General features: G+C 31.0%; 2 protein-coding genes across 4 annotated transcripts; both read left to right on the top strand.

The window, feature by feature from the left end:
• The first annotated feature begins 1,220 nt into the window (after nt 1-1,220).
• On the top strand, nt 1,221-17,771 carry LOC132916305 (laminin subunit gamma-1). 3 transcript variants are annotated; one of them, XM_060976185.1, is made up of 26 exons: nt 1,221-1,259; nt 5,267-5,632; nt 6,604-6,862; nt 8,218-8,519; nt 8,706-8,911; nt 9,419-9,522; nt 11,174-11,362; nt 11,529-11,754; nt 11,848-12,104; nt 12,248-12,420; nt 12,482-12,614; nt 12,687-12,911; nt 12,997-13,185; nt 13,497-13,682; nt 13,760-13,962; nt 14,042-14,257; nt 14,339-14,609; nt 14,675-14,853; nt 14,929-15,059; nt 15,125-15,235; nt 15,363-15,561; nt 15,635-15,872; nt 15,967-16,142; nt 16,218-16,400; nt 16,485-16,602; nt 16,718-17,771. In XM_060976185.1, the coding sequence occupies exons 2-26, from the start codon at nt 5,462-5,464 to the stop codon at nt 16,951-16,953; spliced, it is 4,881 nt and encodes a 1,626-aa protein (XP_060832168.1). In that variant the 5' UTR covers nt 1,221-1,259; nt 5,267-5,461; the 3' UTR covers nt 16,954-17,771. The 3 variants fall into 3 exon arrangements, with proteins under 3 accessions (XP_060832168.1, XP_060832167.1, XP_060832169.1); XM_060976184.1 differs by lacking the exon at nt 1,221-1,259 and adding an exon at nt 4,270-4,423; XM_060976186.1 differs by lacking the exons at nt 1,221-1,259; nt 5,267-5,632; nt 6,604-6,862; ... (1 more) ...; nt 8,706-8,911; nt 9,419-9,522 and adding an exon at nt 10,888-10,996.
• Nucleotides 1,417-3,711, top strand: LOC132916317 (rhythmically expressed gene 2 protein-like). The gene is made up of 2 exons (XM_060976221.1): nt 1,417-2,064; nt 2,378-3,711. The coding sequence occupies exons 1-2, from the start codon at nt 1,783-1,785 to the stop codon at nt 2,846-2,848; spliced, it is 753 nt and encodes a 250-aa protein (XP_060832204.1). The 5' UTR covers nt 1,417-1,782; the 3' UTR covers nt 2,849-3,711.
• Nucleotides 17,772-17,951: the final 180 nt, after the last annotated feature.

Genomic DNA, 17,951 nt, shown 5'->3' with positions numbered 1-17,951 from the left:
ATTGCATCGTATAAAATATGCATTTTCGATAAAATTTATATCAGTTTAATTTCGTTTTCTGGCAGCTTGTTTTCTTTATCCACTGATATCTATGACTTTAAATATGATATTTTATGTTAAGAATATATATATATTGCCTTCCTAACGCTGTCTGTTGTATATTTGGTGAATAAACGATGATAATTTTAGCAGCTTTTTGTGCTGGCTTCTCGCATCTATTCTTTTAGTCTATGATCAGGTAGCGTTCAGAAATTTCGTTTCTATATAGCTATTTCTTTCCGACAACTTTGAATTTTATTTTGTTTTTGTCATTTCTGTTATTGTTCTTGCCATTATTAATTGTTATACACACATATTCTTTTGCACAATCAGGTATGTAAATCTCTCTATTCTATACTCGGCCAAAAAAACAGAAAATATGAAATATATCCTGGGGATATGAATTCGTACAAAAAAATTTAAACATTAAAGAATTAACATTGAGGTTTATACAAATCTGCCAATTTTTGTATAATACCTATTACGTATTTTGAAATTTATATCTCCATAACTGCCTTTGTTTTAACAAATTATAATTGTTCAATTACTCAAATATTCCAGTTATTAAGTATTCAATACGAATATAATACATAAGTCACCTTTTAGCAGGGTCATATAAACAGGTCTTGACATTCATATACCGAAAACATAAAATGAATCGTTAAAAAATTGAGTCGTGAGAGATCAACATGGAAAACAAGAAGTCTCGTTCTGCGCATGCGTGACATGCTATGAATATCTCAAATAGAGACAGAAACACTCTACTCATCTCTGTCTGTACGCATAACAAGACCTTTCCGAAGGAAATCTTGATCTTTCTCGATTTAAGAGATGGACGGGGTTTTCTAGCTAGTGTCTAGACCTATTTGTATGTGTTTTAAAGAATAAACACTATAAATATTATACAAAAATGATTACTACAAGTGCATGTACACATATACACTATTCTAATGATTCAGAAGGATATTATACTTTAATGTATTAAAATTATTCTAATTTCACTTAATTTTAATTTAAAATTTATGGTAGAAATATATCATAGGTGTGTATTTTTAATTATTATCTGTATCATGTTTTCTTCAGCAACATGTCACGTGCTAAGAGATAAACGGCGTGAGAATAGTCGTCATACCTATTCTGGTTTCTGCACGAAGTGCATGAGCTTTGCTAATGCACCTACTGTACAGTTTATGCTTCTTCACGATATTGTTATTTCATACGTGAGTATATTTTCAACTTACTTTTTAAATAACTTACAATTTTTGTCAAACTATTTTTATAAATTTCATGAATAAGAATTTATTAATATTTTATAATTACAATATTACAAACAACTAACTACTATGATACAATTCCTTTTATAATTATATATAGAATTTAAGTTCTTATAATATAAATAGATTTTTAAATATCACATAATATAATGTAGAGCTTTAATCATTCAACATATTACAACAATAAAGCAATACATACAAAATACATATAAAAAGATCAGATCATTGGAAGTAATATCAAAACAATGTTTTCATACGTTAAATACGTTAAAAATATGTAAATTCGAAAGACTTTATTGTTAACTTCCGGTTGCATTGGAAATATTAGAAAAGCTCTGTTACGCGAAGTTGAGATTGGTAATACTGTTCGTGACGTGAACAAGTGTTTATTTTTTTGGTTGCATACTGTTGTCACAGGAGAAATGTGCTAGATATTTGGTGTATCTCCCTTTATAGATAAAATTTTAAAATGATAAAGATCATCCGACCGCGATTAATAACCTTCGATGTCACTGGTACGTTGCTGATGACGAAATTGGAGGATTACGTCGAAATTGGTTCTCAGCACGGCTTGTCACTTGATCGACGCAAATTGGCGCGAAGCTTCAAAAACACCTTTCATAGGCTTAGTCTAGAACATCCTGTTTATGGGAAACACACAGGCATCGGATGGGAAAATTGGTGGAGGCAACTAGTTCATAGTGTTTTTAAGGACCAACACAATTACATCTCGGATGCTACGTTAGATAAGGTGATAAAAACCATCACGATGTCGGAAATTTATATTTTACTATGAGACGAATAAAACAAATATTCTATTTGATTTTTTCACATTTAATTTTTAACAAACGATCATTTATATACACTTCTGCGAAAGTATTAATCATATCTAGATATGGCTTAAAGGTGTTATTTATTATAAATGAAATTAATACTTTTAATGATGAATTAAACTTACGATGAAGGAAGTACTATCAAAAAGAAAGAGAAAAATGATTACCGAAAAAACTTAACCCAAACTCATACCTACTATCGATGACCCTTTTTATCGTTATGACCCGTAGGTTGCTAACAGTTTGATAAGATGCTATGGCACGAGTATGTGCTGGCACAAGTATCCAGGCACTATCGAGTTACTGGACTATCTTAAAAAAAAAGAACTGATTTTGGGAATAATATCGAATTTCGATGAGAGATTGGAAGCGATACTCGAGGATATAAGGATACGTTCTTATTTTTCTTTTGTCTTAACATCCTACGATCTCGGCGTGGAGAAACCAGATACTTTGATATTTGACGAGGCGCTCAGGTTAACAAAGAAACGACATAGTATCAACATAAGTCCCCAACAAGCGCTACATATTGGCGATTCTGTAAATAATGATTACATTGGTGCTAAAGACGCAAAATGGAATGCAATTCTTATCCAACATGATAAAGATGGGGACCAAAAAGAAATCCCTGCGGAGGACATGTTTAGAAATTTTCGAGATTTGAGGTTACACCTTTCTACACTTTTAAATGGGGACATGTAGTGTACGCGATTTAACGAAATGAATTTGAAACTAATATTTTAATCGTCAAAAAATTCAGACGTTATTTCATCAAAAGAAGACACATTTGTCTATGACAAAACAAATAATAGCGTTGATAAATATTATTAATATTTATTTCATGTTGAAGAAATTGACTGTTAGGAATAGAATTTTCTATATTGTATTTTACGAATATGAGAGCGTTTATTGTTAAATTATAAAATAAAATCGAGAAATATCTCATACGCTTATATACATAATGTAAGTTTTTATGAATATAACGTATGTTTAAGTTATACTCAATGAACATGTAAGATCATAATAGCAGTTATGGAAATGTAATTCAGATGATAACTAATGCCATACATACATATAGTTTTGTTTTATGTATATATAAATGTTAATAATAACTTACGTACCTCTTCATACTACCTGAATTCAGCAACATTTAATAATATGCTAGTATCACTACTAGCAAATGTAGTAAAAGACTATCTTGAAGAAAAAACATATCTTATCATAAATTTATATTTTTATACAAATATAATTTTCTATTGCTTCTACAGTTCTTTATTACTTTCATTTGACATATTAAACTTACATGCTTGTATTCATTTATAAATTAACTGAACTTTTTATCAATTGTGAATCAAATCATATTAATGATAGTGAAATGATTACTGATTAAAAAATTATATAAACGCATGGGTGGACTTGCGTTATCACTTCCCATTTCCTGGTAAAAAGATAATAGTCTAAATTGTCAGTATTTTCTAAGTGATAAACATCGAATTATAAATATTGTACAATTTTTTTATACATAAAACAGTTTGTCAATACAAATCGTATTTGTTATCAATTTAGTATTTGTCTCTTTTCATTGCTATCCTCAATCATTCATTCTCATTAACACAATATTATTTACAAATTTTTATAATAATGTTTTTAATAAAACTCTACTTTTCCACATATCCTATTTAAAGAAATTAAAAATAACAAAATTAAAAACAACAAATTGAAGTATATTATAGTACAATATTGATAATAGTAGAAAGAAGTCATCATTTCCTGAGTAATCTCTTTTTCACTTCCGTTCTAGCAAGATATACTGGTCACGAGCTCTAACAAATAATCTCTAATTTTCATTTCAACTAACAAAAATAAAAATCTCTTATAAATCATATTCTTAACCAAACATTCTAAATTAATATAAATCTATATATATATATACATCTATATTTTAGAATATATTTTTTCAAATTCTTAAACGAATTTTCCTTTTTCAAAAATTAAAATCTAGAAAGACGTTATTGCCTTATTTTTTATTGTATATTTACATACAATATTGGTAATAATAAAATGCGAAATGTAACCCTAACGATTTGGTCGTTTCATTTCTCTTGGCCTATACTTTCTACCAGGAGTGGCGGCACATTACCACCACAAACATTGGCATCGGCACATTCGACTTCCCACAGCCTCACTCACGGACTCACTCCCGTTCAGTTTCTCACTAAGCTGTTGCATGGAGAGAGGCTTTCTTCATGGTTTTCCAATTCTCCGTCGGTCGAAGAGGTTAGAATAACAATTCATTTCTCTGTTTTCAAAATTCGCGATGCTTGTGTGAATTCTGTTGACCAAAGTACTAGTGAACATTTCGCGGCAAATTTGTGATTTATGCGATTGTGAATATCGAAATTTTACTGCTACTTTAGTAAAAGATTATTAAAGACAGATAATTTTTTTTGTTAAAGTTTTACTTTTATACTTAATAGAGTTGTGCAAATATGTGAATCGACAATTTAACTTTTTAAATTATAACTTTATAAATGTTTATTCAAATTACAGTTCATGATTCATGATCTGAAACTTGTATTCGTAGAGAATATATGCATATTTATCTTCTAGATTTTTAAAACGAAGTATCGTTAAATATAATATTTTAATTTTTAAGATTTTTGTAAAAAGTGAAAAGTGGTGTTCAATTTTATTCAAACAGTCGCCACCTGTGTGATATTATAGAAGTATTTTAATTTGAATTAAAAATTATTTAGACGATTTTATTACTTATATTATAGTCTATAAAATTGTCGTACACAATTTTAATAACGTCTTTATTTTACGTGGTAATTTTATGTTGAGCGATTTCTATTCACCGTTCTTTTCATGTTTTTATTTAGTGATTAATTCTTAATAGAAAAATTTATAAATATAGAATAGAATATAGGACATAGAATATCTTACTTCAATTGTAAAAATTTAATTATTAAAATTTCATAATTTAAAAATATAAATTATAAATATGATAATAGCCTTTAACTTTTATAAAAGTTATATATAACTTTTTTTATATCAAGTTCAATATACTGAGAATGAATAACGACTCTGTGAGCTAATACAAAGATTAATGAACATTAGGTAGATAAGAGGCGATTCGCGGAATGCGGTCTCAGCAGTAAAAAATAAAAAATTATTGTTGGGGGTGTTCTTGTCGATGGGCCCGATCGAAAATCAGTGCTCGCTCTAATCTTCAAAAAAATTCAAAAAAGTGGAAATTTGACGGATTTACCTCTGCCGAATAAAAGTGGATCGAAATTACGACAAAGAAGACTCATGGAAAAAGGTTCAAACATGACTAGAGGAAGACATAAGAAGATGTTAATGTTAATTCCAATCCTCTTGGTGGCAGTAGTTGCAGAACCTGACCCCACAGACGAATTATACCGTGGATTTCCAAAATATCGAGACGAAGATAAATGCTACGATGACAGTGGAAAGCCACAGGTTCGTACTCCTTTTGTTAATATATTATTTACTATATTTGTGAAAGAAAAATGGCAGTGAATATAAATTTTTTATTAAACTTTATGATTATTAAACATAATTTTGAAAAATTTTGATGTAAAACAAAAATAATTTGTAATACACGTTAAATGACGTTATATTCGATCGTTATATACTTAAATAGTTCTATATTAATTTATAACACATTTTTTATACGTTCCATACAATATAGCGATCTGAATTTTTCGAGATTTCTTTTGTAAGCATTTATCACTCTCCATAGTTATACTACTCCAGGAACATAAATACGAGCAGTCTGCTGTTTATTCTTAGTCATCAGAATTTCGGTTTCTTTTTTCGATATTACTACATTAGGTTATCACAGTAAAGGTTCGAAGTTACATCAACTTTTGGTGATAGCTGAAGAGATAAAACCAAATAGATTCTCTAAGTATCACGGAACGAAAAAGTTCTAAAATACTAATTCTGTATATTTCATCCTATTTTTTACGCCATCCTATTGTATTTGCCGTTAGGGGTATTAAAATTCAATATTTACGTAGTACAATTCAATATTTACGTAGTAAGATTCTTTCGATAATATATCCTTGCAAGAATTCTGTAGGAAATGTAATTTTGTAGAAACGACTTGGGACGGAAATGTGAATATTAGCATCCTAGGTGGCCTTGCAACATTTGTGTGAGCTACTATAGTATATTAGCATTTAGAATTATAACATTAAGAAATTCGAAAATTCTTTTTCAAGAAAAAAATTTGAAATTTCTTTTTCAGCAAAAAAAATGTCCAAATTTTATTTTTGGGAACACGAGGATAAGAATGTAACAATAAGAAAGCAATGCAGTAAAAAAGATATAAATTATAAAACAAAGAAATTTTGTTAATGTTTCGATAAAAATTTGCGCTTCTTTTAAACTGATTTTGAAATGATTTTAAATGCCCTGTGTTATAGAGGTGTATACCACCTTTTGAGAATGCGGCATTTAACGTACTTATGGAAGCAACAAACACGTGTGGTCAAGATCGGCCAACAGAATTTTGTAAACAGACTGGGGTCCAAAAGAAATCTTGCGAGATATGTCAGTACGGAGATCATCAGGCTTTATACCTTACCGATCACGACAATAACGACAATGCAACTTGGTGGCAGTCAGAAACAATGTTCGAGGGTATCGAATATCCAAATCAAGTTAATCTCACGCTACATTTAGGTATGACATACTAGATGCTACATTAATTATAGTAGAGCTCTGTTTATCTAAATTCTGCGAAACTATCAGTTCATATGTATAATAAGAATACACTGGCTTTCTCCACTATTTATGATTTTCCGTTCATATAATGGAAATTTACGCTCAGATAAGTGAATTCAATGGACAGGATTTCGTGTGAACGGGCATTAACCAAAAATTTTTTCCAATAAATGGAATTCAAAATAAATGAGTTTCATTATGTATGATATCATAATAAAACGTTCGTTTCAGTGTATTAAAATTTGCCCGCGATGTATCAAGTATCGTGGTTTAATTCAAATGTGGCTGTGGTTTGGATCGCTTTAATCGAGATCATTCGTTGCGGAATTATAGTAGATAATGTCGATGAATCTTACACTATAGATAGAGGAAGGCAGTTCATTCATCGGTATTCGCGATGAACTTTTAACACGTCCCCAATGATTGTCGCTCTCTATTTCTCCCTTTTTAATCTTTTTTTATTTCACATCCTTATCTATGAGGATGCGTGTGCGATGAGATAATTCTCAGAGCCACGAACTGATGGAGAAATATACATGTAAACGAGCCTTCATTCTTGTATTAATATTTTACTTTGTAAGCTTTTCTCTTTAACAATCGTTACATACGGTTATAATATTTTATAACCTTTCTTTAAAAATAGTTGTGAAAGTTGCTATCGAAATTTAACGCGAGATTGAAGTTATTTTCTTGTGTAAACAGAGAACACATTATTTAAATATTTATTGTTAAAGTTAGAGATAACATATACAAACTTCTGTTTCAATTAAAATGCTAACGTTGCGTCTTTAGCGTGTGCTAATTGTACATGCCGCTGGAAGATACCCTTTCGTATTTCTACAACGCTGACATTTTCCTCTATTGAAAATTGATAGTGTTGTATATTTTGAAACGAGCCTTATCGTGAAATAGTTTTACCATACGCGTGTAAACTAGTTTTAACACTATGTCTCGAGAATCCGAATAATAGCGGAAGTTCCTTCAACACGTGAAGAACATAGAATCTCTGTCTGTGTACCACGTGTTCATTTAGGAAAGAATCAGCCACTTGCACCCCGCTGGCTTTACAGCGAAGAATTACAATGGCGTAGAATCCCTTTATTTCGTAATAATTTCGATATTGTTCAAACAATCGTTCAAATAATTGAAAACATGTTTTTCAAAAAATATTTAGTTATTATATATATATATATAAATATTTATTATATGATATCGATATTGTGTACTACTAATAATGATAATAATAAATATTTATGTGTATTTTTTACTTTTTTCCTTGTTTTCTCACACGTAGTGTTTTTAAATAATTATAGGCAAAACGTTCGATATAACTTACGTTAGAGCACTTTTCGAGTCGCCGCGTCCAGAAAGCTGGGGTATTTACAAGAGGAGGAACGAAAAGTCGCCATGGGAACCTTTCCAATTCTATTCTGCAACCTGCAGAGATACATATGACTTACCAGATTTAAAGGAAACTGTACGGGGAGATGATACCAGAGTATTGTGTACTTCCGACTATTCCGATATATCGCCTTTGACCAAGGGTACTGTTGCATTTTCCACTCTAGAAGGTCGACCTTCGGCATATAATTTCGAAACTAATCCATCATTGCAGGTACAGTTTTCATTTTATCGTTTCATAATTCCTCGCTAAAATCGCGTTTCTTTGTTAACAGTGACTCTGCTTAATAAGGATCATATAAAGATTTCATTTTTCATTTATATAAATCTATATAATAAAATGATTTATAAATAATATATCTTAGAATGAGTAAATGACGAACGCTATCCTCGTTTTAAGGAATGGGTACAAGCAACGGATTTGAGGATCACTCTGGATAGATTAAACACTTTCGGAGACGAAGTTTTTGGCGATGATCATGTATTAAAGTCCTACTACTATGCGATCGCTGACGTCGCCGTTGGAGCACGTTGCGCTTGCAATGGCCACGCTGGAGAATGCGTAAACAGTACCAGCGTGGATGGAAAAACTCGCAGAGTATGTAGGTAAGATAATGTATGGAGATACATATTCTTGCAATATACTATTACTGATTAAACATGATTAAATATGAATAATATCTGGGATATAAAATATCACGTAAAACGTCCTCGTAATTTTGTAAATTTTCGCTTAATAATTGGGAAATACGTACTTATATGGAAAATTTTTATTTCTTTTTTTTATTTTATTTTGGTTATTTTACAATTTGTCCTTATGGACATTTGGTAAAGTGTTATATCTTATTGGTGAAGAAAAAAAAAATAAAATAAAAATAAATATAGCATGTGGGTGGCTACCCCCAGCGGGGTGCCAGCTTCGTTTTTTCTAAGTTATATCTTTTATTTATATGGAAAATAAAAAAGTTTTCGTGTCATTTCATATACCAAAGATTTTAAGACAATATTAAAATGCGGCTACGTCAGATTTTTCATTAATTTCCTCCACCTATTATATGTATATTATGATTTGCAACTATAAATTTCAAAGAGACAAAATTTAATTATTTACAGATGCGAGCATAATACCGCTGGCCCAGATTGCAACGAGTGTTTGCCCTTTTATAACGATGCACCGTGGGGACGCGCCACTACTAAAGATGCGCACGAATGTAAACGTATGTATTTGAATAGCTTTATATAACGTAATTTTGCGAAATATCGTTCAGAAATGAATTAGCAGAAAGTAAGAAGATACATGTGTGTAACTATTCACACATACACACCCACACACGCTTATCATGGGTATACATGAAAAGAGAATATCTTCGATAAAGGGTCAGTACCCTGGTCAGTGTGTAGGTGGGCCTTGACAAACCTGCTCTTCAAACGGCGGGTTTTCAGGTACTATATTCGGTGACTAGAGCATACTCTTGTGATAATATGTTGTTATAAATGATAATCATATTATTATTTAGTTTCTATTTAAATCTGTTATTGTGCCCCATTTTTTTCATCTCTTATTAGAGTCTAGTAAAAGTATGTAATAAAAGAATTGATACGTTGTCAATGTCAATGTCATCTCATTAATAAAAAAAGCAATTGCTTATTACGAAAGAAGAAGATAATAAGAAGAAAAAAGATTATTATTAAGTGCATCAGTTGTTTATTGAAAAAAAATCAACAAAACGTAAAATTAACAAATAGAACTTCTATTGTTGTTAAATTTTTAAAATTTTTTTATGATACAGATATATCTCGTATTAGCTCTAATATTGATATCACTGATAATTATTTATTTGTTTGTAACACAGATCGACATAGAATAGCGTGCTATAGATCTAATATATTGGCATATATTGTTATATCGAATGTGAATGTATTTTATACAAGGGAGAACAATTTCTTCGGTATTGCGAGTATCACCTTTCCAAGCAGTCGAAGAGAGTTCGCGTTCACGATCACGTTGGCATTACCTAACCAGCTTTACCTTTTACGTTCATTGCTTGTTCTGAAGTGGGGACTGTTGGCAATACAGGAGCACACAATGCCGCTTTTCTGTAGATCGCGAGCTCAGTGCTCAAGATATTACGATACAAGCAGATATTTATTATATCGTGTTGATTAGATCGTGTATCGACGCGAATTTTTCAAACAAGAAATCAAGATGGTCTTGATTTTATTTAGTGCAATCAAATATATTACTTATTATTAACAAAACGTCCTTATTGCATCGTTAAATGTCATTAGCAATTATAGTAAACGATTTCTTATAGAAGGATCAATGTAAACAAACAGTGTTTATTGTTAAAAAAATTTATATTTGTCAGTGTTTAAACATGCATATATTATAAATTATTGCAACTATGTTGTGCCAAGTTAAACAACTTTTTATATATTTTATATTTTTGTAGATCATTTACTAAAAATATATAAGAACATTTATTCAATTTTTAATTCTCAAAATGAATTTCAAATTTTGACGAAGAGTGGTAATAATTAAGAAAAAATATTCATTTTTTTTTTTGTTTATAAATTGTGTAATGAACTGGTCGTCTAAAATGAAATTAATCGGATGTTTATTACTTGTGAATGTGATGATTAGTACTTCATCACGGTGGGACGGAATTCTTCCGTGGTATTCGGGATCCAGTAAATATCTAGATAATGTTATTATTCATATTAAAACAAATGATACACTATCAAAATTATTTTTTATAATATTATTTATCGTTATATTAATCTATCGTTATTTATTATTATACATATACAAGCGATTCATTATTGTTTGAATTTTATTTTAATCTATATCGTGACCTTATTTTTCAGCTTGTAACTGCAATGGTTATTCAGAGAGATGCTTCTTCGATAAGGAACTATACAAGGCTTCTGGTCACGGTGGTCACTGCCTGGATTGTCGAGCTAATCGTGATGGCGCGAATTGCGAACATTGTAGGGAGAATTTCTATCAGCGTCCGGAAGACAGTTATTGCGTCGCTTGTAACTGCAATGAAATTGGTAAATTGTTGTTGACAGTTTTTTATTATTTTTTATTATTTATTAATTGATTTGAAATATATTTTTAAAAAAGTTAGAAAAAATCAATTAAAATATTTAAAATAATTTAAATCTTTTATATTTACTAAAAATAAAGAATGAATAAATATTCGATGCCATTTTACAGGTTCGAGAAGTTTACAATGTAACAGCGAAGGAAAATGTCAGTGCAAACCTGGTGTAACAGGTGACAAATGCGATCGTTGCGCAGCAAATTATTATAACTTTGGATCATACGGTTGCACCTCTTGCGAATGTAACGCAGCCGGTTCCCTTGCGAATGCACCAACTTGTGATCCTACTAATGGTGTTTGTATCTGTAAAGAAAATGTTGAAGGGAAGCGATGTCGAGTGTTAGTAAATTTATATCGTTAATATTTTTAACAGCATAACGTTTATAATAAAGATGAAAAACTAACTAATAATACCGTTTCTATCATAAATAGATGTAAACCGGGATTTTTCAATCTTGCAATGGATAATGAATTCGGTTGTACACCATGTTTCTGTTACGGACATTCCTCAGTGTGCAGACCAGCGACTGGGTATTCTAAAGTTGTAATTGAGAGTATGTTTGTGAGAGGAACTGAACGATGGAAAGCTACCGTGGCTGGTAACCCGATACCACTTCATTACGATCCTCTTACTCAAACGATATATGCCACGGCATTGGACCGAGACAATGCATATTTTATTGCTCCTGGTAAAAACAAATACATAATAAACCCTTTGCATTTTTTGATAAAAACTATAAAGAATACAATTTTTAGAAAATATAAGCACAATAAAGCTTTATATTTCATTTATACAAATAAATATCATACTGTTTATTGATGAAAAATGCAGATAGATTCCTCGGGGATCAACGCGCATCTTATAACCAAGACTTATTATTTACACTAAGAATCGGGGAAGCTGGTCCAGCACCCACTGTCCGTGATATAATCCTCGAGGGAGGAAATGGAGAACAAATTACACAACCAATTTTCGGACAAAAGAATTATTTACCTTCGGTGACAGTAAGTAAGACAGTGAAGTAATCATATCGATGGCTTATTAATTATTAAAAAATTATTTCAGCCACATGAATATCGCTTCAAATTGCATGAACATCCTAGTTATGGTTGGGAACCTCGCCTTTCCTCTCGAGCTTTCATGTCTATTTTATCGAACTTAACGGCTATTAAAATTCGTGGCACCTATACGCATCAAGGTATCTTAATTAAGATTCATAGATAAAATTGTGTTTATGAAGTTACTGATGCATTTAATTTTCTTCCTACAGGTCGAGGATTTTTAGATGATGTTAAGTTGGAGACGGCCCTCCGTGGAGCTGCAGGTGAAACCGCTGATTGGGTGGAGCATTGTCAATGTCCCCATGGTTATGTAGGCCAATTTTGTGAATCCTGTGCACCTGGATTCCATCACGATCCGCCTAATGGTGGTCCTTTTGCACTTTGTGTCCCTTGCAATTGCAATAATCATGCAGATATTTGCGAAGCTGAAACTGGTACTTTTTTAGTGAATTTATAACGAAGATTAATGTAGAAATTTATTCTAGAATCTGAGAATTTATATCTTTCGATTTATTTTAGGGCAGTGTATCTGTGAACATAATACGGCTGGTAGCAATTGTGAATTATGTAAACGTGGATATTACGGTCACCCATTAAAGGGTACACCTGACGATTGTAAACCATGTCCGTGTCCTGACAATGGGCCTTGTATATTACTTGGCAATAATCCTGATCCAATTTGTTCTGAATGTCCACTGGGTAGAACAGGTAAAAATTGATCTCTTTAAAGGAAGAAGTGTTTCGTCTCGGGCTTGTTAGTAGATTCGTTAATAAGATGAGCTAACAGGCCCTTGTCTTAGACACAGGGATAGAAGTCGTGTTGAAAAACGTATTTATCAAAAACTAATCAGAACAACCGATTGCGAGAAAGCATTAGCGTCAGTGGACCTCTAGTGGCAAACGTATGGAGTAGTCCTACAATGTCTTATAAATAATAAAACTATTTAAAGATTAGATAAAAGATTAAAGATATTCAACTATTTAAATAGTTTTATTAATTATATCATTTTTTGTTTTAGGACCTAGATGTGAAACATGTTCGGATGGATACTTCGGAAATCCTGAAAAGGGTATAGCCTGCAGGCCTTGCGATTGTAACAACAATATCGACTTGAACGCTGTAAGAAATTGTAACCACGAAACTGGTGAATGTTTGAAATGTGTAAATAATACAGCTGGTTTCCATTGTGAAGAATGTCTTTCAGGTAAATAAAATGTAACTGTTATATATTTCATGTACTTTTTTGAAATTATAAATAACGATGTTTATAACATTTAACAGGATATTATGGAGACGCATTGTCTGATCGTAAAGAAGATGGATGTAAGCTATGCCAATGTTTCCCGCCTGGCACAGTCGAACTCAGCGATGGTAGAGTAGCACCTTGTGAACAATTAACAGGTCATTGTACTTGCAAGCCTCATGTAACCGGCCGAAATTGTGATAAATGCGAAGAAGGATATTATCATATTCTAAGTGGAGAGGTATTTCAATCCGCTAATCGTTTCATAATGTATGATAATTACTAAGTTTGCCTAAATTAAATAATCACATATTTTTTAGGGATGTACGCCTTGCAATTGCGATGCTGAAGGATCTTACAATCGTACTTGCAATGCCGTTACTGGTCAATGTGAATGTAGACCTGGTATTACTGGACAACATTGTGATGCATGTGTTTCTTATCAATATGGATTCAGTAGAGAAGGTTGCAAGCCTTGTGATTGTGATAATATCGGTTCTCAAGACCTGCAATGCGATGCTAGTGGACAATGTCCAGTAAGTTTATAAAATGTTACACTATACAATGGAAAGTTTAATTTGTATGCATTTATTAGAATAATTAATCCTGTATTATAGTGCTTCCCTAATGTAGAAGGAAGACGTTGTGATCGTTGTAAAGAGAACAAACATAATAGACAAAATGGATGCGTCGATTGTCCTGATTGTTACAATCTTGTTCAAGCTGCAGTGAATAGCCATAGAGACCGCTTAGCTGAATTAGAAAATACGCTCAAAAAGATTAACAGCAGTCCGACAGTTATAAAAGATTCGGACTTTGAAAAAGAATTGAAAAACGTTCAGAATAAAGTAAAGAATCTTCTACAAATTGCTAAACAAGGATCTGGTAGTAAGTATAATTTGTTCAATAATTCATACCTTTTTAAATAAGATTATATTTAAAAAATATTTTAGATGAAAATAAAACGTTGGTGGAACAACTTGATGAATTACGTGATCAGCTGAATGAAATTGATGAAATCGCACAAACTGTGAATCTGACTGCTTTCGATGCACATAGAACTACTTTGGAAGGTTTAATGAACATTGATGAAGCAGAAAAAGTGCTTGATAAAATACATGCTCAATTAACCGTAAGAATAATATTGATATGATATTATGTGAAATTTATAAAATTGGATGTTCAACTCAGATTTTAAACATGCTAGGATACAGAAGATTATTTAGCCACCGATGGAGCAACTGCATTATCAAAAGCGAAATCACGTGCGGATCAAGTTGGTCAACAGAATATACAAATGACTTCAATCGCGCAAGACGCGCGTCTCTTTGCCGAATTGTAAGTAACATAATTTTATAAACCTTTAGTATTTCTTCATAATCAATATTGCCCAAACTTTACAGAAATGTTAATGAAGCGAAAAAGATTCATGCACTGGCAGAACAGGCGCGAAATACAACGATGGAAGCTTATAGTCTCGCAAAAAAAACTATAGCAAAATATTCTAACATGACGTATGTACTTATTTACTTTATCTTAGAATATTGGTAATAACGTAATTATTACCAATATCTATACTAATGGTTTTCAAAATCATCTTATCTGTATTATATTTCTTCTAAAAATTTATTTTGTATTTAGTGATGATATTAGAGGATTAGAAAATAAATTAGAGTTACTAGAGCATCGTATGAGCGAGGTGAAAAATCTTACCAGCATAGCAGCCACTAAATCATCCGCAGTTTCGCAAGAAGCAATAGATTTACTGATTCTCGACTTAGCTCTTCCACCTGTTGACATCGAGCAATTGAGAAATCAAGTTGAAGACGTAAATAATGAGGTAAATTTAAACTATGACGACTATTAATTGCTACCGAAAATAATTTAAATATTGACAATAAAATACATTACAGGGATTACGACTGAAAGAACAAGCACAATTGCTGTTAGATAAAAACGAAAATCTTATAAATGAAATGGTAGAGAAAGTAAGAAAGAGCGAGGAGTTAATAGAGTTAGTACAAGATCAGCAAGCGGCTACTGCCGAACTTGTAGCCGAATTAGATAAAGCAAATGAAAAAGTAGATGATGCTGTCAAACGAGGAGATCAGACTTTAAAAGAAGCTCAGGAAACATTACAGAAATTGGGTGGTATATATCATATCAAGTACTTTTACTAATGATAATATTTTTTCTTTAAAGGGGGAGAAATAAATGTATTTCTCAATTATAATATTATTTTTAGAATTTCATGCTGAAGTAGAAAAAGAGCGCGTTAAAGCCCAAGATGCTTTAAAAGATATAAAAAATATTGAATCATTAATCATGGATGCCAAGGAGAAAGCTTCACAAGCTGAAAAGATATTAAATGGTTCTGAATATAAAGCCGAAAGTGCGCGTGAGATAGCACAAGATGCTCAGGTTAGCACAGTTAATCCCATACGTAATATATAATATAATTTATTATACGCTGAAAACGAAATATGTTTATATTAGACGCATGCAGAGGAAGCTAGTGCAAAAGCGAACACTATTAGGACAGAAGCAAATAAAACTAAAATAGAAGCACTTCGTGTAGGAAACGAAGCTGAAAAATTACATCAAAGAGTTGATATTACAGATTCCATGATGAAGGAATACGAGAAACGAAGTGGGCAAGATACAAATATTACAACCGAAGTAAGGAATTAGTTGCACATACTATTTATTGTAATAACTATACTAGACGATAATATAATTACAATGTTATTCAATCATTTTTAGGCAAATCATAAAGTGAGTCTAGCTAAGATTAATGTAACGTTAGCATCGCAACAACTCGATAAAGCTCTAGCCGAAGTAGCTGAAATAATAAAAGAACTTGAAAATTTACCGGAAATTGGTACGTTATTGTTTTGTACCATAATTTTTTAATTTATCTGTGCCTTTTTTAAATTAAATTCATTATTTAAAACTACACATTTCAGTATCTATAGATTTGAATTTCTTTATTTTAGATAATACTGATTTAAATCCGTTAGAAGAACGTTTAGCTGCAGCTGAAAAGGAAATTCTAGCTGCAAGTCTAGATCAAAGAATTCGTAATTTAACGGATGCAAAAAATTTGCAAACACAGTGGGTAAAGAATTATGAAGATGAGGTCAGTAGGCTAAGAATGGAAGTTGAGAACATTGATGATATAAGAAAAGTTTTGCCTGCCATCTGTAACAATCGTGTACGACTCGAACCCTAAACCACAATATAAAGTTATACCTAAAAGTTTATTTCATAGCGTTAGAGGTGCCTTACATGCACTAAAGAAAAAAATAAGCATAAAAATATGTTCAAAATAATAACTGAAAAATTAGTTATATATCCTTCTGAAATAAGAATGTATACTATACATCATAACTATCTTAAAAAATTATAAACCATATTTTGATTACAGACTTATGATAAAATTAATATTATACTAGTGAATCGTCACAGAAGCAGGATGATATTTGTATATTTACACTTAAATCATTTTATTTAACACATCATTTATAATGTGATCTTGCATTTCTTCTTGAAAATTAATACCATGTGCTTATATATACGAGCGATTAAAATAATGATCATCATACCAAAGATTTCATATAGTAGACATATCTTTCCGTTATCATTACCAGGCCATTTACATTATTCAATTTATTCAGCATTTTTGTAATACAACTTATTTGTACGTATGTACAAACATGTATATAGTATCTATATACAATCATTTTATTGTAATTGCCATACTTTTTAGTCTCCTTTTAAGTCCTAAGAAAGCTTCAAAAGTTCCTCCGAAAGAAGGTAATTGTTTTAATTTCTAATATACAAAATTGAATGTAATACACTGTATGACTTATTTATGAAATATTAAAGATTGGGAAAACATTTTTAAAATCGAAAGGAAAACGGAAATTCAAATGTATTTTATAATATGTATCATTATGCAGCATTTTATATGTGTACAATATAACATTTTTATAAAAATATTGATACATACTTAATATGAATACAAAATAAACAATACGTCGGAGAGTATGTAATATGATGTTATTAATCATTAACCAAATATTAATATATCAAGATTAATATATCATCTACCAAAACCTACAAGATAGATTAAAATATTGTGAAATGTTGAAATCAATATAATATATATAAAATACTTGGATATTTCAACCTAGTTATTACCTGCAATTGGGAAAGGGAATTCATAAT

The sequence above is a fragment of the Bombus pascuorum genome, chromosome 2, assembly GCF_905332965.1.
Source record: "Bombus pascuorum chromosome 2, iyBomPasc1.1, whole genome shotgun sequence".
Classification (NCBI taxonomy): domain Eukaryota; kingdom Metazoa; phylum Arthropoda; class Insecta; order Hymenoptera; family Apidae; genus Bombus; species Bombus pascuorum.
This window is presented reverse-complemented; position numbering and strand designations above follow the sequence as displayed.

Coding starts and splice junctions, on each gene's coding strand:
- LOC132916317 (XM_060976221.1), top strand. CDS start 1,783: ATGATAAAGATCATCCGACCGCGATTAATAACCTTCGATGTCACTGGT. Junction 2,065..2,377: donor CGGATGCTACGTTAGATAAG/GTGATAAAAACC, acceptor TATGACCCGTAG/GTTGCTAACAGTTTGATAAG.
- LOC132916305 (XM_060976185.1), top strand. CDS start 5,462: ATGGAAAAAGGTTCAAACATGACTAGAGGAAGACATAAGAAGATGTTA. Junction 13,963..14,041: donor ATCATATTCTAAGTGGAGAG/GTATTTCAATCC, acceptor CATATTTTTTAG/GGATGTACGCCTTGCAATTG. Junction 16,401..16,484: donor ATACAAATATTACAACCGAA/GTAAGGAATTAG, acceptor AATCATTTTTAG/GCAAATCATAAAGTGAGTCT.